The 19320-nt window shown below is 58.8% G+C and overlaps 2 protein-coding genes across 2 annotated transcripts in view; one reads left to right on the forward strand and one right to left on the reverse strand.

Moving 5' to 3' along the window:
• Muc5b (mucin 5B, oligomeric mucus/gel-forming) overlaps positions 1-6652 on the forward strand; it is a 43950-nt gene extending 37298 nt beyond the window's left edge. Inside the window, exons 37-52 of the mRNA XM_013033358.1 lie at positions 835-878; positions 1298-1624; positions 1780-2019; positions 2176-2413; positions 2506-2829; positions 3092-3192; positions 3457-3488; positions 3658-3838; positions 4045-4149; positions 4318-4355; positions 4736-4852; positions 5268-5354; positions 5449-5571; positions 5691-5736; positions 5864-5972; positions 6460-6652. Of these exons, the coding sequence (XP_012888812.1) occupies positions 835-878; positions 1298-1624; positions 1780-2019; positions 2176-2413; positions 2506-2829; positions 3092-3192; positions 3457-3488; positions 3658-3838; positions 4045-4149; positions 4318-4355; positions 4736-4852; positions 5268-5354; positions 5449-5571; positions 5691-5736; positions 5864-5972; positions 6460-6652 (2305 nt within the window). The remainder of the gene's footprint in view (positions 1-834; positions 879-1297; positions 1625-1779; positions 2020-2175; positions 2414-2505; positions 2830-3091; positions 3193-3456; positions 3489-3657; positions 3839-4044; positions 4150-4317; positions 4356-4735; positions 4853-5267; positions 5355-5448; positions 5572-5690; positions 5737-5863; positions 5973-6459) is intronic.
• Positions 6653-12664: 6012 nt separating this feature from the next.
• The window catches only part of Tollip (toll interacting protein), a 44461-nt gene continuing 37805 nt past the window's right edge, over positions 12665-19320 (reverse strand). Inside the window, exon 8 of the mRNA XM_013033359.1 lies at positions 12665-15437. Within this exon, the coding sequence (XP_012888813.1) occupies positions 15223-15437 (215 nt within the window). The 3' untranslated portion in view covers positions 12665-15222. The remainder of the gene's footprint in view (positions 15438-19320) is intronic.

Genomic DNA, 19320 nt, shown 5'->3' on the forward strand with positions numbered 1-19320 from the left:
CAGACAGGACACGGGGGTGCAGACGGGACAGGACACGGGGGTGCAGACAGGACAGGACACGGGGGTACAGACAGGACAAGGGGGTGCAGACGGGACACGGGGGTGCAGACAGGACACAGGGGTGTGGACAGGACAGGACACGGGGGTACAGACAGGACAGGATACGGGGGTGCAGACAGGACAGGACACGGGGGTGCGGACAGGACAGGACATGGGGGTGCGGACAGGACAGGACATGGGGGTGCAGACAGGACAGAACATGGGGGTGCAGACAGGACAGGACACGGGGGTGCAGACAGGACAGGACACGGGGGTGCAGACAGGACAGGACACGGGGTGTGGACAGGACACGGGGGTGCGGACAGGACAGGACACGGGGGTGTGGACAGGACACGGGGGGTGCAGACAGGACAGGACACGGGGGTGTGGACAGGACACGGGGGTGCGGACAGGACACGAGGTTCAGATAGAACACAAGGTACAGGTGGAACACGGGGTGGGGTACAGGCAGGACACGGGGTGGGGTAGACAGGACACGGGTGCAGGCAGGACACAGGGTACAGGTGGAACACGGGGTGGGGTACAGGCAGAACAGGGATGGGGTACAGGCAGGACACGGGGTGGGGTAGACAGGACACGGGTGCAGGCAGGACACGGGGTACAGGTGGAACACGGGGTGGGGTACAGACAGGACACGGGGTACAGGCGGGAGGCGGTGCGGGCGGGACGCGGGGTACGGGCGGGACGCGGGTGCGAGTGGAGGGGAGGGTTGTCTGGAGGCCAGTGGCTCTTGTAGCCTCAGGCAGCACGCGTACCCCCTCTTCTGGCCTGCAGGCCCCAAGTCCCGGGGGGAGGGCTGGACAATGGGCCCAGCACAGGTGAGCAAGGCAAGGGTGCAGGCGGTGTCCGTAGGGTGGAGTCTGGAATTCTGTGTCTGTTTTCTATTATTGAGTACCAAGGACGGGGAATGATCCAATCCAGGTTTTAAACCACAGACGTGCTCTCCCATCCCAGAGGCTGAACTCTGACACGGGGCCATCTGGGGTCCAGGGGGCGCCTCCTGCCTTCTCCGGCCTGGGGCTCCCATCTGTGTGTCCATCTTTCCGTGGCCTCTCCTTTGTCTAAAAGGACACGGCTGTTGGAGGCAGGGTCCACCCAGGTAATCCTGGATGGTCCCACTTTGAGACCCTTCACTCGCTCACCTGCTCAGGTGCATTCTCTCATTTTAGAGCTGGGGCAGGGTGGGGACAGGGCCTGCACAGCCCCAGGGGAGGCCCCAGCCTGCTGTGTTCCTCAGGCTCCTGCAGTGGCTGGGGGAAATCACACTACAGGACGTTTGACGGCACCTCCTACTCCTTCCTGGACAACTGCGCCTACATACTCATGCGAGAGATCCGCCCTCAGTGGGGGAACCTGAGCGTCATTATTCACAACCACTACTGCGGGGTAGCCACCAACGGCCCCTGTCCCCGGGCCCTCCAAGTGAACCTCGGATCCACAGAGATCATCCTCACCACCACGACCACGGTCGGCAGGAAGGAGGAGGGCCTGGTGAGTGTGTACGGCAGTCTGCAGCCTTTCCGGCACAGAGGCCCGGAGGCCAAGTTGCAAACTGAGGGCCTAGGTGTGGTGGTGACCAGGGCAAAGGCTAGGTGCCCCCAGAGACCAGGATCTTGTGCCAGAGGCGGTCCCCAGGGGAGCCACGGAGGCTGGGGATGGGCGGCCAAGGAAGAACACCCCTGAACAGCCGAGCATGTGACCCGGGCCTGTGTCAGTCAGTCCCCGCTGCTGCCTGGCCCTGCTCTGACGAGGGTCCCCACGGGCAACCTCAGATCCTGTTTAACCAAACGAGGCTGGGCAGGAGCTTCACCAAGGATGGTGTGAGTGTGTCCCTGACCGGAACCTCCACGATGAGCGTCGACATTCCCGCCATCGGCGCCACCATCACCTTTGACGGCCGCATCTTCCACATCCGGCTGTCCTACAGCCACTTCAACCACAACACAGAGGGCCAGTGCGGTGAGTGGGCCTGGTCCCGCCCAGCCGCCCTCCTCCCTGGGCCCCTCGGGCTGCTACCTGTTCCTCTCCAGGCCAGAGCTGCCCCTGTGCTCCATCGACAGGGAGGGAACGGGGAGGGGGAGCGCATGAGGGACTGAGGGACCCCACCACCCCCAGGAACCTGCACCAACGACCGGAGAGATGACTGCCGCCGGCCAGACAGCACCATGGCCCCCAGCTGCCAGGACATGGCCCAGGCCTGGCTGCTGCCTGGGATTAGTCAAAACTGCTCTGTACAGTCCAGCCCGGCCCCAAGCACCAGCCCCACACCCACCAGCCTCATGCCCACCGTGTCCAACGCGCTCACCTCTATCCCGTGCCCTCTCAAAAACCTCTGTGAGGTGATGCTGAGCAAGTGAGTCACTGGCCTGGGGGCAGTGGGCGCGGGCGGTGGCCGTGAGAGCCAGGCTCCCCGCTGGCCACTGACCACTCCCAACCCCGCCGCAGGGTCTTTGCCAACTGCCACAGACTCATCCCACCTGGTGCCTTCGTTAGCACCTGTGTGCACGAGAGCTGCCAGACCAGCAACCCCGAGGCGCTCTGCCAGAACCTGGAGGCCTACGCAGGGCTCTGCCGTGCCCGGGGAGCATGCGTGGACTGGCGCAATGCCACCGGCGGGCAGTGCGGTGAGCCGGGGTGGCCCCGGACCCCAGCCTCTGGGCCCATGGAGCAGCTCATGATTGCTGTCCCTGTGCCCACAGACTTCTCCTGCCCTCCGTCCAAGGTGTACAAGTCATGTGGCCCCCTGCAGCCCCAGTCCTGCAACTCCAGGTAGGTGCCAGCTGGTGCGGAAGGTGTGAACGGAGCTGGAAGACAGGATGGATGGTGTCTGAGCTGAAGTCCTGTACACGCCTGCCCCCCCCCAGCCTCCCTGGACCCCCCAGCCCTGACTCCAAGCTCCAACGCCCCTTTCAGACAGAGCCCAGGAAAGACAGGACACCTGGCCGACCCCAACCCCTGATGGCAATATGTGGGCTGCCTCAGGCTGCCGCCTGGCCACAGGGTCAGAGTCCTCTGTGTTCTTATCCTTCAGGACCCAGAGCTCCGAGAACCGGGGGCTGGTTGAAGGCTGCTTCTGCCCCGAGGGTCAGGTCCTCTTCAGCTCTAGCATGGACATCTGTGTGTCTGAGTGCCGTAAGCGCTGCCCACCCACAGCTAGACATGTCCCCTGTCCCCTTACAAGCCCACTGCACTGTGCCAGACTCTCAGCGGTCCTACCCCAGCCCCATCTCACTGGCTCGATGCCCCCAAACCTCCCAGGGGGCATCCTGGTGGGAAGACAGGGGCTCTGGCCCGGGGTCTCGGGCAGCACGGCCTAGGCCACAGTCCCCTCGGCCTGTGGCCCTCTGTGCCAGCCCCAGCCTGTGACATCACCAGTGATTCCCCCTTTCCTTCCAGCCTGCGTGGGACCAGACGGGTTCCCCAAGCTCGTGAGTGGCTCTTCCTCCACCTTCTCTATCTGAGCAGAGGGAGGGAGGGGAGAAGGGTGGCCGGCTCTGCCGGGTGGGCTCCCCTGCGTCCCCTGGGCAGCAGAGGGGTGGAGCTGGAAAGGCCAAGGACTCTGTCCTGAGCCTGTCCTGGCTCCTTGTTCTGTCCCAGCCAGGGGAACGGTGGGTCAGCAACTGCCACACGTGCCAGTGCGAGGTGAGCTCGGTGACAGTGCAGTGTGAGGCCATGCCGTGCGAGCCCCCGGACCTCCCCCTGCAGTGCAGACAGGCCGGCTTTGTGACCCTGACCAGGCCCCAGGCCGACAACCCGTGCTGCTCCGAGACACTGTGCGGTGAGCCCCACCAGCCGGGGTCAGGGGGCAGAGCAGGCCAGCACTGCCAGTGGGCACAGGTGGCGGTGTCTCGGCATGACCTGGTGAGGGATCTGGAGGGGAACTCGGAAGGGTCAGGAGGCCTACCAGCCTCCGAGACCGTCAGGGAAGGAGTGAGGTGGCGGCAGGCCGGCAGGCCGGACCCTGACGGGGAAAATTCTCCACAGTCTGCAACACGACCACCTGTCCCCAGAGCCCACCCGTGTGTGGGCCTGGCCAGGAGCTGATCAGAGTCCAGGAGGAGGGTGGCTGCTGCCCCAGCTTCACCTGCAGTGAGTGGGCGGGGAGGGGCGGGGAGGGGCGGGGCAGGGAAGGGGAGGGTTGGGCCATGGCCGGGCACCACAGGTCCCTTGGACTGGACCTTGCTGGGTTCATGATGGAGGAGCACAGCTCCCCACTGCTGGCCAGCCACACTCAGCCCACCCCCCCTTTTCTTTCAGAGCCTAAGCTGTGTGAGTACAACGGCACAGTCTATGGGGTAAGTAAGGGCTCAGCCAAGACCCACGGGGCGGGGACAGGGATGGGCGGGGTGGCAGGCTCCAGCAGGGTCCAGCGGGGCAGGAGGGAGGCCAGGTCAGCAAGGGGCTGTGGGGTCCAGGCAGCCCCCTCTACCAGAGCTGCACAGCTGGGTCCTGAGCCTGTTGCCGGAGTGCTGAGCTACAGGGCCTCCCAGCAGGAGAATGTGGTGGGGCACCGCTCACACCGGGCCCTGCCAGCCTGGACCCTGCTCGGCCAGGGACACTCGACTCCCAGAAAACAATAGCTTTGTGGGCCCAGCCTGGCCCCAGGAGGGACCCCCATGGCTCGGTGCACCCCATGCACCGCCCCGTGGCTCTGCGCACCCCCCCCCTTCTGCAGGTTGGGGCAAGGTTCCCTGCAGTCACTCCTTGCTACACATGCACCTGCCTCTCGGAGGACATCCGGGCACCGACTGTCCAGTGCGAGAAGGAGGCCTGCTCCACCACCTGCCCTCAGGTGAGCCTGCAGGGAGCAGCCCCCCCTCAGCCCCCACCAGCAGCGTGGGCCCGTCAGCCTCTGAGGGACAGGGTCTGGGCTTTGTTTGCCCCAAATCAGCAGGAAGGTAAGAAGGCCTGGGGGGACAGGAGCGGTGGACAGAGACAAGACGCAGGAGGTGGGGTGTGGGTGCAGCATGCCGGGCGGGGACCAGGAGGGCCTGCTGAGGACACACGGACGGGGTGACTGGGCGGGGTGGAGGCTGACTGATGGACGGGGTGGAGGCTGACTGATGGAAGGGGTGGAGGCTGACTGATGGACGGGGTGGAGGCTGACTGACTGATGGACGGGGCGGAGGCTGACTGACTGATGGATGGGGTGGAGGCTGACTGACTGATGGACGGGGCGGAGGCTGACTGTCTCCCGGTCCCCACAGGGCTTCAAGTACTCCAGGACGCCGGGGCAGTGCTGCGGGGAGTGTGTGCAGGCTGCCTGCCTCACCCCGGAGGGCCGGCCGGTGCAGGTAACAGGAGAGGGCGGTGGGGTGGGGAGACCCCCCCCAGGCTCAGCCCTGAACTAATCCCCTCCCGGGCACCCCCTTCCGCCTTGCTTTGCAGCCCAACCAGACCTGGGTCAACAGCGAGGTGAACAACTGCACGGAGTACCGCTGCCAGGAGGAGGGGGGCGTCTACGTGCTGACCCCGCAGCCCACACACTGCCCCGACGTGTCCAGCTGCAGGGTGCGTGTCTGGGAGGCCCTGCTCCAGGCTGGCCCGTCCTTGTCATGCTCTGAGTCCCCCACCCACCCCCGACGTCCTAACTGCACCCCAACCCCCACCCACTGTCCTCCGCCCTGCAGGGGATCCTCAGGAAGAGGAACTGCTGCTACTTCTGTGAGGAGGACAGTAAGTGGAGGCCGCCTTCCCGCCAGCCCCTGCTCAGACCTCTCCCCCTGGGGGCCAGCGGGACCCAACCAGGGCAGCAGGAGGGAGGCTGTGAGGGCTGGGGTCTGCATCTGCCTCCTCTTCCCAGACTCATGTCAAGTCCACACCAACATGACCATCCTGCGGCACCTGGGCTGCACAACCGAGGCCATGGTGAAAGTCACCTTCTGCGAGGGCTCCTGTCCTGGACTGTCCAAGTGAGTGGGCCACCCTCAGTCACCAGGGCCCCTGCTGATGGCCCTTTCCAGGCCAGGAGGCCACGCCTACCACAGGAAGAGGGACAGGACTTCTCTGTGCCTACCCGCACCAAAGCCTAGGGCCAGCCTCCCAGCCAGACCAGAGGCAAGCTAGGCTCCGCCATATGGGACAGGTAGACTTGGAGCCCTCTGTGGGCCTCCAGGCCAACTGTGAAGAATGGCAGGAAAGCTGGGGCCCTGGGCCAGAAGAGACAGGAGGAGGAGTCGGGCCATCCCAAGAGCTCAGGAAGGTTCTCAGAGTAGAGCCTGCCCAGAGGCAGCAAGCTAAAGGAGCTAGCCAGTCGGAGGAGGCAGAGCAGGTTCAAAGCAAGTCTGAGTGCCCAGAGAGCCCAGGGAGGGGTGCTGTGTGCTCAGGGAGCAGCCCCCGCGGACAGAGCGGGCAGCTGTGAGCCTCGGAGCCCAGGAACAGCTTCGGCTCTGTCTGCAGGTACTCAGCTGAGGCCCAGGCCATGGAGTACTTTTGCCCCTGCTGCCAAGAAAGCAAGGCCCACGAGGTGACCGTGGCCCTGCGCTGCCCGGATGGCTCCACCATGCCATACACCTACACCCATGTGGACAAGTGCAGCTGCTCCCTGGCCTGCAGCTCCCAGCCCATGGCTCCCGTGGGCACCTCCGTTTAGGGGCTGCTGCCCCATCCCTCCTGCCCCTCCTGAAGCCAGAACACGCATCACTGATATGGAACCCCTGGGCCGGCTTGCTGGGCCTCTGTGGGTCGCACCACCTCTGCCCCGCCTTCCGCCTGCCCCTCAGTAAACTGGGTCTCTGGTGGTGGCGGGCCCGTGAGGATCCACTTGAGGACGGCACTGGTGGCGATCTGCCCCCAGGAGACCCTGACACCCAACTCCTGGCCCACCCCGCCCACCCCTCCGTGGTGTCCTCCCGACACCTTAGAGCAAAGCCCAGAACCTGCAGCACCACTTCCCACTGCAAGTCCCCCTGGAGCCAACAGGGGCCTGGCCAGGCCAGCTGTGTCCGGCAGTGGCCGCCTGCCAGGCCTTTCCCCCTCACCCTGCCACCGCCGCCTGCTAGAGGAAGCTGGGACTGGACCAGGAGAGGGGCCAGCCCTCGGCACCCACTGCTTATCCAGCCCCAGCTGCAATAAACCCTAGCACTGTGTGCATGTTACCCTGGTGTCTTTTCCTGCCAAGGATGGGGCTTGGACAATCCACAGAGCAGATTGCGGGCAGGAGGGCTTGACCCTCTGCAGGCCCTGGGCACCTCAGGGGCAAGTCTCAGGCTGGGCCCATGCCCGGCCTAGCCCTCTGTGGACATGGGCAGCACGAGGAGGCGGCCCCCATGCAGGCGGAGGAGCCTGAAGCCCGGGGACAGCCCAGGCGCCTGTCAGTGCAGAGCCGTTGTCCTGGGCAGCGTGGAGGGATGCACGGTGTGGCTGACATCTCTGTGGCAGAACGGGCCCAGGCCCCAGCACACAGCCCTGGGTGTGTTTCCTCGGTACACCTGTCACGGTCAGCTTGCTGCACACGTGGCCACCCTCATCCCTGCCCTTTCCGGAGAGAAGAATTCTCCATAGACATGGCAGGGAGTCATGGAGGCCGGGGACAGGTGGGGCTCACTGGTGGGGGCTGTAGGTGGCAGACAGGGACCCACTTGGTGCAGGACACAGACAGTGCCTGTGGTGTGGCTGTGCAGAAAGGGTGGGAAATGACCTCCAAGGCAGCGTATGGTTGTAAGCGGTAAGCAAAGGTAAATGCTGACCACCAGCCAGGGAAGCATCTGACGAGGGAGCCAGGGTTTGTGTGTGGAAGCGTCTGGCAGGGAGGAGGGGGGAGCTGGGAGGCCTCTCCTCTCTCTGAGGGTGTGAATGCAGTGGGACCCTGCTCTTGGAGGGTTGTGCAGGGTCTGACTTTCCTTCCTGGCCAGGGTCAGTGCTCAGGCCTGCCTTTCCTATCTGCCTAGTGATGTCAGGCAGGCAGGCTACCTGGACATAATGGACACGGTCCAAGGGCTAAGGGTGCAGGTAAGGTGTGAGGCAGCAGCAGGCTCCAAGGTCAGCTTCTTGGAGCCAGGCCACAGGCAAACTATGTCCTCGACCCTGGTTACTCTCTCAGGACACAGGCCTGGGCTACCGGCTCGGGGCAGCATCTCCATCCTTAAAGGAGGGTACCAGCCTTTAATCCTAACCTAACAGTGTGCTTTCACTTCTGGGGTGAGGAAACCGGTGCAAAGAGACCAGGAAGTACTACGGAAGAGGCAAGGTTGGCTCCAGCCAGGCTAGTGGGCTCAGGTGCACCGCAAGCCATTGTCCCTGGGGAGACAGGGACAGGGGTAAGATGGACAACCAAACAGTACTATTTGACTACTTTTAAGGACTTTGGTGCTGGGCACCGGCAGCTCATGCCTGTAATCCTAGCTCTTCAGGAGGCTGAGATCTGAGGATCATAGTTTGAATCCATCCCAGGCAGGAAAGTCCATGAGACATCTCCAATGAACTTTCAAAAAACTGAAAAGAGCTGTGGCTCAAGTAGTAGAGTACTGGTCTTGAGCAAAAATAGCTCAGGGACAGCACCCAGGCCCTGAGGTCAAGCCCCAGGCCAAGATCAGCAAAAAAAAAAAGGAAGAAAGGAAGGAAGGAAAGGAGGGAGGGAGGGATATTTTTTAAAAGTTTTAAAAAAGGACTTCCGGTTTCTAGATGGAAAAGCAGGCGTTTCTCCTCCACAGACATCTGATAAAAGTGACAGAAACACTGAAACTGCAGCTTAAAAAAATGACAGTAACTATCATAAAAGCAGACAGATGCCATGGAGACAGGAAGGGCCTGGGGCCCAGAGCCCTTCTTGATAGACAACATGCATATAGCCCCAAATTGCCACGTGCTCCAGGGTCCTGAGAACCAGCTAAACCAAAAGGGTAGTGAAAGACTGCACATCCAGGCTCACTGGTTCAACAGGAGGGTCTGTCCTCTCTCCTTAAGATTTAAAGATATTTAAGACAGACTTGAAAATTTTTTTCTAATGAGCTCCAAAAAGCAAGAGCGGGGGGTTGGGGGGTTGGGGGGGAGAGGAGAGAGCATGCGTGCACACATAGGGGAGAGGGAGAGAGCATGCATGCACACATATTCCAGGGGTACCACCAGTCTTACAGGACTAAGAAGCAATGAGAGACTAGAACAAGTAAATCCAACCCGGATGCTGGGGAAGAAGGCCACAGAGATCAAGTCAAAGCTGCCAGAAGGATCAGGCTGCTTACACACCCCAGCCCTGTCCTGCGGCAAAGAACATTATCACCTGGGATATTTCCTGCAGCTCTACAGCTTTTAAAGTTCTGAGGCCAGGGGCTGGGAAGGTGGCTCAGTGGTAGAGCGCTTGCTTTGCATACATGAGGCCCTGGGTTCGATTCCTCAGCACCACATAAGCAAAAAGAAAAAAGCCAGAAGTGGTGCTGTGGCTCAAGTGGTAGCCTTGAGCTGAAGAGCTGAGGGACAGTGCCCAGGCCCAGAGTTCAGGCCCCACGACCGGACACCCCCCCTTCCCCCCCCCCCCAGCCAAAAAAGTTCTGAGTCCAACAGTGGTGTGACACAGGAGTCTGACCCTCCTACATAGGAAATGTGTGGGGTGAGCTGTGTCATCTACCTGGAAGGCCTGTCTGCAGTGTGGACCTGGCCTTCAAGGCTCAGGTCAGCAAGGACATACCAGCTGACCCAGGGGTGATGTCCAGGCTCTGTTCATCCACACTGTGGAGTGGATGCCACCTGCTGGCCACTCAGTATCTGTGGAGGCTGCAGCAGGAGGATCATGAGTTTGAGGCCAGGCTGTGGGTTACACAGCCCCAAACGGCAACCTAAAACAGGAGAGGACCCTGCCCTGGGCTGCCCTCTAAGCCTAGTGCTCCCACCTGCCAGCACTAACGGAACCTCACGCTCCTCACGTTACGGGGAAACTTCAGTGTGGAGGCCTGGCCCACCCCCTGGCCACAGCAAGCCAGCCCAGTCCGCTGGGCACAGCTCAGGGTTGGGCCCAGACCTGCCACTCACACACCCCTGCTTCCATGTTTGGGCCCTTTCTTGTCAATAAACCTTGGCCATGGGTCCTGCTTCTACAAGGATTGCTGGACAGAAAGGTACCATTCACAGAGGCTGTGGAAGTTATTTGTAAAAATAACAATTGCACCAGGCACCAGAGGTTCATGTCTGCATTCCTACTCAGGAGACTGAGATCTGAGGATCATGGTACAAAGCCAGCCCAGGCAGGAAGTTCGTTAGATTCTTATTTCCAATTAACCACCAAAAAGCCACACTTGGAGCTATGGCTCAAGAGTGCTGGCCTTGAGCACAAAAGCTCTGGGACAGCTCCAAAGCCTGGCGTTCTGAGATGTGAGGATCACAGTTCAAAGTGAACCAGGGCAGGAAAGCCTGTGAGACTCTTCTCTCCAATTAATCACTAAACATAAGCCAAAAGTGGAGCTGTGGCTCAAGTGGTAAAATGCTAGCCCTGAGCAGAAAGAACTCAGGGACAGCACCCACCTGAGTTCAAGCCCCAGGACCCGCACAAAACCAACCAAACACAAACCCCTTATGGGAAACAAACAGTGGCACATACTGTTCAAGGGTTGAGGGCTCAGGTGCTGGGGTGCTTCCACTGAACCCCGCGATGCTGCTTCCTGAAGTTCGCGAACGCTTTGCTGCAGGTGCATGCTGGGCAGGTCTGTGGGCGATAGAATCCTTGGGGCACTTTGGCTCCTGTGGATCAGATGGAGGAGGCTGGGCTGTGATCTGAGTTCTGGCAGTTCTCTCTCCTTATAGGTGGCTTTTTTCCCCCAGCTCATCCTGGCAATAAAAGGACCATATTCCAGCCCTGTACCCCAGGCCTCCTCGTCCACTCAGGTGCCCGCAGCCCCCTGCCCTGCACCCCAGGCCTCCTCATCCACTCAGATGCCCGCAGCCACCCTGCCCTGCACCCCAGGCCTCCTCGTCCACTCACAGACACCCGCAGCCCCCTGCCCTGCACCCCAGGCCTCCTCATCCACTCATAGACGCCTGCAGCCCCCTGCCCTGTACCCCAGGCCTCCTCATCCACTCAGATGCCCGCAGCCCCCTGCCCTGCACCCCAGGCCTCCTCATCCACTCATAGACACCTGCAGCCCCCAGCCCTGTACCCCAGGCCTCCTCAGCCACTCAGATGCCCGCAGCCCCCTGCCATGCACCCCAGGCCTCAGGCCTCTTCATCCACCCAGGGATACCTATAGGGGAGGGCAGTGTACCATGTCCTCTGGAAGCAGTGGCAAATGGGAGACCAAACCCCATTTCCAGCCTGTTAAAACCCATGCAATTCCCCTTGCTCGGGGAAATGCAATTTTCTCAAGAGCTCAGCTTTGAACTTAAAGGCTATTTCTCCCTGTGGCAACTGTGGCATGAGTCCCTTTAGGAATGCGTCTCTGCATCATGGCCAGTACTAACACACGTACAGCTTTTGTCAGGTGTTTTGGACCAAAAACCACCTGATACTTAAGACCCCTGCTGCCGACAGACGACGGGCTGACAGATGGACGGCTGCACCAGTTCTGACCGGAAGTGAAGGCCCATGCTGGGTGCGGCGCACCAGCTCGCGCCCAGTCTGCCCTTAGGCTTGCCTTCCCGAGGCGTCTTATACAACCTGGAACAAGGTTACTAGTGAGTGAGCTTACTGGCTGTGCCTGGTTTGTTACTTCGGCATACTGCGAGCCACAATTTATAGAAGTGCTACACTTAGAAGCCCACAGCTCAAGGAGCCGTGGGGCCACATCGGGCTCCATCTGTCCATCTGGCTCAGGGGTGGGGTGTGCTGGGCAGAGGGGGCTAGGCCAGCCACAGCCTTAGCCCCAAATGACAGCTACAAGGACAGGAAACTGATTTAACCATCACTGATTGGCCCCAGCTCTTTGTCTTTGGTGGGGCTGGGGACTGAACTCAGGGCCTTGAGTTTGCTAGCAGGCACATCAACCTTTCTGTTCAGGTAGGGTGGAAAATCCCCTTTTTGCCCATGACCCACCTACCTACCACCTTCCAGAGCTGGGACTACAGGTGTGTGACACCACACCCAGCTGACTGAGCTGGGATCTCCCTAACTTCTTGCCCAGGCTGGCCTGAATTGTGTTCTTCCTGGTCTCCACCTCCTGAGTAGCTGGGTTTACAGGCATGAGCCCCCATGCCCAGCCTGCAAGTGCCTGTGGAGTCTGAGGAGGAAATGCACGACTTCAGAGTCGAGGTCGACTTCCTAACAAGACAATCATCCCTTGGGGTTCGGTGAGCCGGGCTTGGGGGTCACGCTGGCCCCGTGAGAGGGAAGCATTGGGTCCAGTTCTTTCCTCATTTCCAAATTTAAATGACCTGGAAAGGGGAAGTTACAGATATTGGTGAAGGAGGGGCCAACCACAAAAGCCACCCCTGCTGCCGACAGACGACGGGCTGACAGACGGACGGCTGCACCAGTTCTGACCGGAAGTGAAGGCCCATGCTGGGTGCGGTGCACCAGCTCGCGCCCAGTCTGCCCTCAGGCTTGCCTTCCCGAGGCATCTTCTCACACAGCCTGGAACAAGGTTACTAGTGAGTGAGCTTACTGGCTGTGCCTGGTTTGTTACTTCGGCATACTGCAAGCCACATTAATAAACACTCAGGAACAAAGTGGTAAACATTTCCGTAGAGGACTTTATTTACTTTTATATGGACCACTTAAATTACAAGGCTGAAAGGTAAAAATATATTTTACAATCAAAGAAAATCTGGACATGGGCTGCCTCCACGTAACCAGAAACACAAAGTTCTGAGAATCATCCCCACAGAGCGTGTCTCCACCCATGCCAGCACGCCCACAGAGGACACGAGGGGCCTGGAGAGGGCGTGGGCAGCACCGAGCCACACAACATACCGCTCTCACAGTCATCCTTCACACGGGGAGACGCCACAGGCCACGTCAGCCCACAGATGTCAGATGGGCCCAGACTCTAACCATCCAGCAACGGCTGTGAAAATATACCAGCCTCAACTTGGCAGACCCCTGGCCACAGTGGAAAAAGCTGATGGGCTGCTCCCCTCCTGTGTCCCATGCAGCTTTGTTAACGACCGTGTCTTCAAACACAGGCAGGAGCGATAAGGAGACCCAGAGAGGGCCAGTGACTGGGATGAAGCCTTCTGCATCTGCCCCAGTGCACGGGCCCGGACCAGGAGCTAGGAGCCATCTGTGTCTGCCCCAGTCTGCTGTGGTCTCTGCCTTCCAAGTGTGACCACCTTTCATCCAAACCAGACACAGGACAGAAGATGAACAAGTACCTCCCCTCCCGGGACAGGCCAGGACAACACAAAACAAAGGAGAAAAGAGTCTCACTGAATTAAAGGTCTTATAAAATGTGATCTTTCTCAATCTTAAAAAAATAAAGTGTTCATGAAAAAAGGGAAGAGACTGTGGTAAGTTCAGTCTGAAATCTATCTTAAAACAATCACTCTCTCCTATCGATGCAGGTGCCTTGGTGGGCACCGTGATGGCTGCTCCCGGTTGGCAGCTGGCACCAAGGGGTGCTTCTCCAGGGCCCTCCTCAGAACCGTGCCGAGACGCACTCGGCACCCAGCAACATTAAGGCAGACGCTGGCACTGCAGCCACACCAGAAACCTCCAGCCCCTCCCACACCGTGTCTGCTGACTGCCTGAAAAGGTCCACTCTGCCAGACACGTCACCTACTCGAGAGCCTGACAAGGGACTTCCAGCGACCAGGGCTCAAGCCAGTGCCCATCCAACTTCACAAACATTGGTGTCTTTCCCCTCCCCGTCCCTGGGAAAGCAAAGCACTCGGTACCTCCACCCACACTCCTCCAGGGATACAAAAATAAATATTTATGAATAATATTATCTGACAAAAAGCACCTCCACAGGTGGCAGAAAGCAGGATTTTCCAGCTGACAGTAAAACTTGCCCTGTATTTTTAGGGGGGAAAGACTGGAATTCCAGTGCTAGCTTCCTTACTCTAATTCTTCCACGAGGTACCTTCCTGCCAGTCAGTCAGCATTGTCTCCAAAGGCTGGGGGCAAACACTCACAAGAACGAGAAGTAACTGCCATTTTATGTCGAACCACAACACACACACATATCGATGCTTGCTAGCTTTCCCCTGGCGTGCGTACTCAACACATCACTTGAGAAAGCTCTCGCGGCTCTGAGTCTCACAATGAGGTGTCACCTGCACTGTCCCTAAACCTTGAGTCTGCAGCCAGAACACAGGTCAGAAAGTCTGACCCACAGTAACCAGGAGTCAGGTGTGGTGCCCTGCAGTAACCGGGGATTAGGGTGTGGACACCTCTAGCCTCTGCAAAGTCTAAGTGTGAGCAGGTGCTAGTTTCGGTCACCCAGACTGAGCTACATGTACACGGCACACGGCGTCTCCTTACACAGGTAAGCAGTAGCCACAATGCCCAAATACTTTATAGAAAGCACAGTGCTGCATCTGTCCCTTTGCCGGACTCCAGGCACTGTGGCAAGCAGCCCTCGGGCTAACTCCAGACAAATGGGAAGGAACAGCAGGAGACAGGCAGCGGGTAGACAGGCAAGCTGGCAGGCAGGGACTCCTGCCCCAGGCTCCCTTCACACTAGCGGTCTGGACACGTGCTGCACCCACCAGCGAAGCTATGGCTGAGGCCTGGCTGACGGGCAAGGTGAGCCGGGCAGGGCGGCCTGCCAGCTATGGCTAGAAAGCACAGCTCAATGGCCCAGGACTCAGTGACGAAGTAGTTCATGTTCACAAAGAATGTCAGGAAGGATATGAGCTCTCAACACAACCCACAAGTCAGTAAACAAATTCTGAGCGCCTTAACCACATGTCTCAATTTGTCAGAATAACCCCATGCCATTCAACCCAAAAGGACACTCTATAACTTCTAATGCCCTGGCAGAGGAGGCCGCTTTCCAAAACAGTGTGAAGAGGGGAAACGGGTCTCCAAGCAACAGGAGCACAGGCCTGCGGTGTGGCCGTGACACCATCAGTAATCCAGACAAGGGGGAGGGAGCCGCCTCACCCCACCCATGGCCCCGAGGGCTGCTAGCAAGGGAAAACCCACATGCATCCCAAAACAGGTGGGGAGGGGCGGCACACACGTCCAAGGAAGGAGAACATGGGTGGTCTTTCATAGGAATCGTGTTGGGGCCTGACCCTGGGAACCCTGGAGGACAGGTCCCAGGGGGGTGGTGGGAGACGCAGGCCGAGGCGGGCCTAGGACTCCTCGCCCATCTGCAGCAGGGAGTTGATGGCAGCGCCCTTGTTCCCTCTCTGGGCTTCCAGCACAGAGCGGATCACCTCCTTGTCCATGTTGGGAAACATGTCCTGGATAGCCTTCAGGTCCTCCTCGTTACAGCGGGGCTGGGCGGTTACCGCAGGCGGGGGCATGGCCACCGGCACCATGCCAGGGCTGCAGACCGCAGGCATCCCTGCAAACAAAAGATCCACTCTGGTAAAAGCAGCAGCAGAGGGAGGAGCAAGACTGGCCCCCTGTAAACACCGATCCTGTAGGAAAACCAAGAAGCCAGGACCTGGGAGGCCACCCCAGGTGGGACGGGCCTCCTCCTGACACTCTCTCCAGACATGCTCCGCAGCTCTGTCCTGCCTCCCCCATGCTACCACCCATCACAGACACCGATAAAGACGCAGGGACCACAGCTGACCCCTCAGAGCCTTGGGACACACCATGGACCTGAGTGGGTCCTGGGAACTGGTCAGCCAGTTCATGCTCATTCATCCCACACTTCAAAGCTGGAGTCTAATATCTTCACACTCTAGAACATACTACCACAGCAAAGCAAGGATTTCACTACCACTTTGGGTGCCTATGCTGGTAAGGAGGAGAAACCATAGCAGAGACCCAGGGCGGGGGAGAGGGGGAGGGGGTTGAGAGAGGGGGCAGGGAGGGAGCAGGGGGGAGGCGGGGGTGCATACTGATAAACACGATACACATGAAAAAAAACAACAAAAAATACCACAAGAAATTGCTCACAGAATCACAAAAAAGCCAGTTGTCTCAGTGGGTCAGAGCCACTGAGCATGGCCAGCTGCAGGGTCAGTAGGTCAGGCAAGAGACACATGGGCATGGGTGGCTGCAGGGCCAGTCTACACGGGCTCCCGGCAGAGCTCTGCACTATGTGGGATACAGGGGGACACAGAAGAGACCTAGGAGGCACAAGCAACCAAGAGGAGTCTGACCAGGCCTGTACTGCTCACACGCACACCCCGTCAGCACCCAAAGAGAATACAGGAAGTAAAGCACTGAGCAACCAAGAATCACAGAATTCCTACTTAAATTCTTCCCTCAAAACTTTCAGACATGGGCTGGCAAGGTAGCTCAGTGATGGGAGTACTTGCCTTGCACCACAGGAGCAGAAAAAGCCAGAAGTGGCGCTGTGGCTCAAGAGCTAGAGCACTAGCCTTGAGCTGAAGAGGTTAAGGACAGCACCCAAGCCCAGAGTTCAGATTCCACGACCGACAAAAAAAAACACCTTTCAGACACTACTTCCTTAAATTCATGAACAGCACTCCAAATGTGGCCTGCATATGCTCAGGGAGGGTTTCTCTCCGAACTAAATATAAAGGACCCCAATGGCAGCTGAACATCATCTTCCAGGCCGGCACAAAGTGAAATGGGAAAAAGGACCCAGAAGCTATTGGCACTGGGCAGAGTGGCTGCAGGTGCACAGACACAGCTGCATGCTTTCCTGCCCTAGCACCTCCACTCAAGCTGCCCCTCTATGGGGCAGGGCTCACGAAAGCCACCACCTACAGTCCTCCACTGGTACCAACACCTCCTGGCCGACTGTCTCTGAGACTGCTGTCATACACAGGAAGGGCATGTCACCACAGGCCATGATGGCAGGTCTTTCAGCAACAAAGGGAAAGGAAACCACATGTAGCCACACGTGGCTCCCTTTCACAGAGAATGGCAGATGACAGGCTGCTGGCCTAGGTCCTCAGCAACAGTCTCTCCTGGGTTGGCATGGTGCCCACACGCTAGAAGCATCTACCCCTGCAGCTACCACATGAGGAGAGGTGCTTATCTGCAGCCAGGCCCAGCAGGTTCCTACCATCTGCCACGCAAGCTCCTTCTCTCGAGCACTCATACCATCAGCACAAAAAAGGGCAGAGTGATATGGACCTCACTGCTTGGATGAACACTGACCTCACAACAACTGCCCAGAACACACACAGACGCGCGTGCGCGCGCGCACACACACACACACACAGAGAAAAGGTGTGACTCTAGAAGCTGAAGGCCATGAGATTGTTCCTACACAGAAGACATGGCACAGGGCAAAGTCCTGCCACAGAACAAAGTCCATAGGGCATACAAAGGGCCACCGGTGTTGCCTGCAGCCTGGGCTCAGTGTGGAGCTAAAAACGCTCCTTATCATGTCACATTTCAGAGGTTTCAAATCGGTAGACTCAAACACAAAGGAGCAAAAAAGAACAAATTCCAAGCAAAGGTGGGGGAGCTAACAAAAACCCAGTATTATTTCAATATTGGCATTTGCACAGTTTAAGACAGCAAGTGACGTGGAGCTAGATGTGCGTTTCCTTGTGAGGGAGATGGCAATGACTGTCCACGCAGGCCTCCTCTCCCACAGGTGCTGGTCACAGTGCAGGCGTTAGTGATGAAGGACGGGCCTTACTTTCATGCCTGTGGAGCACGGACATCGCTCTCTTGACAGTTCAAGAGCTATCAGCCACAGCGCATGAATAACTGGCTTCTGGGCAGAGGACAGCAGATCTGACCACTTGCCCCAAACAGATCACTCTACAGAGGCCTGTGCCTCCGTGTGGAGGCACGGGAAGAAGGAAATGTTCATTTGCAGCCACCATGGGAGGCCCTGCCAACACCAGTGAGTGTGGGCCCTGAGCCTGCAGGTACCAGAGCATCTACCAGAGGTCCAGCTGGGAGATGCCATGGCGGGAAAGGAAGCAACACTAGTGCCGATGATCACAACTCAACAAGGCCAGTCCTTCCCAAGTGGAAGGCTCTCAGCCTTCTGATGTCTCACTCCCGAGGCCTCGTGGAGCCTGCTCACACCGATGACCTCATGGAGCCTGATCACACCCATGACCTCGTGAAGCCTGGTCATACCCATGACCTCGTGGAGCCTGATCACATCCATGACCTCGTGGAGCCTGGTCACACCCATGACCTCGTGAAGCCTGGTCATACCCATGACCTCGTGGAGCCTGATCACATCCATGACCTCGTGGAGCCTGGTCACACCCATCACCTCGTGGACTGGTCACACCGATGACCTCATGGAGCCTGGTCACACCCCTGACCTCGTGGAGCCTGGTCACACCCATGACCTCGTGGAACCTGGTCATACTGATGACCTCGTGGAGCCTGGTCACACCCATGACATCGTGGAGTCTGGTCACACCCCTGACCTCGTGGAGCCTGGTCACACCTCTGACCTCATGGAACCTGGTCACACCGATGACCTCGTGGAGCCTGATCACACTTCTGATCTCGTGGAGCCTGGTCACACCGATGACCTTGGGGAGCCTGGTCACACCCGACCTCGTGGGGCCTGGTCACACCTCTGACCTCGTGGGGCCTGGTCACACTGAGGACCTTGTGGAGCCTGGTCACACCTCTGACCTCGTGGAGCCTGGTCACACCTCTGATCTTGTGGACCCTGGTCACACCTCTGACCTCATGAGTCTGGTCATACTGACCTCGTGGAGTCTGGTCACACTGATGACCTCGTGGAAGCTGGTCATATCTCTGACATAGTGGGTCATCTTCTGAAGTCTAGAAAAGGGACTATCAGAGGCCCCTAAGTGAATGTACAGCCACTTCTGACCGGACACACACACAAGGACAGTCCAGGGTCACCTCAGGCTGTACACTGCCTACTGGCACAAGAGCAAGTATGGGTTGAGGGGCTTCAGGACCTGCCCAGGAAGGTAGCCTCTCAGTTCCTGCCACAAGTCTGATAGGACTCATCCCACTGACCACTCACTCACAGGAGCACACACACTGGCCTCCCACCACGCACCTCACACTTATGCCCTGCTGTCCTACCATGCATAGCTCACACACACACACACACACGCACTGGCCTCCCACCATGCAGAGTGCACACACACACACAATACACATCCACTGGCCTCTCACCACATATAGCACACACACACACACACACACACGCACTGGCCTCCCACCATGCAGAGTGCACACACACACACGATACACATCCACTGGCCTCTCACCATATAGCACACACACACACACACACACACACACACACTGGCCTCCCACCATGCACAGAGTGCACACACACA

This window comes from Dipodomys ordii, unplaced genomic scaffold (assembly GCF_000151885.1).
Source record: "Dipodomys ordii isolate 6190 unplaced genomic scaffold, Dord_2.0 Scaffold166, whole genome shotgun sequence".
Classification (NCBI taxonomy): domain Eukaryota; kingdom Metazoa; phylum Chordata; class Mammalia; order Rodentia; family Heteromyidae; genus Dipodomys; species Dipodomys ordii.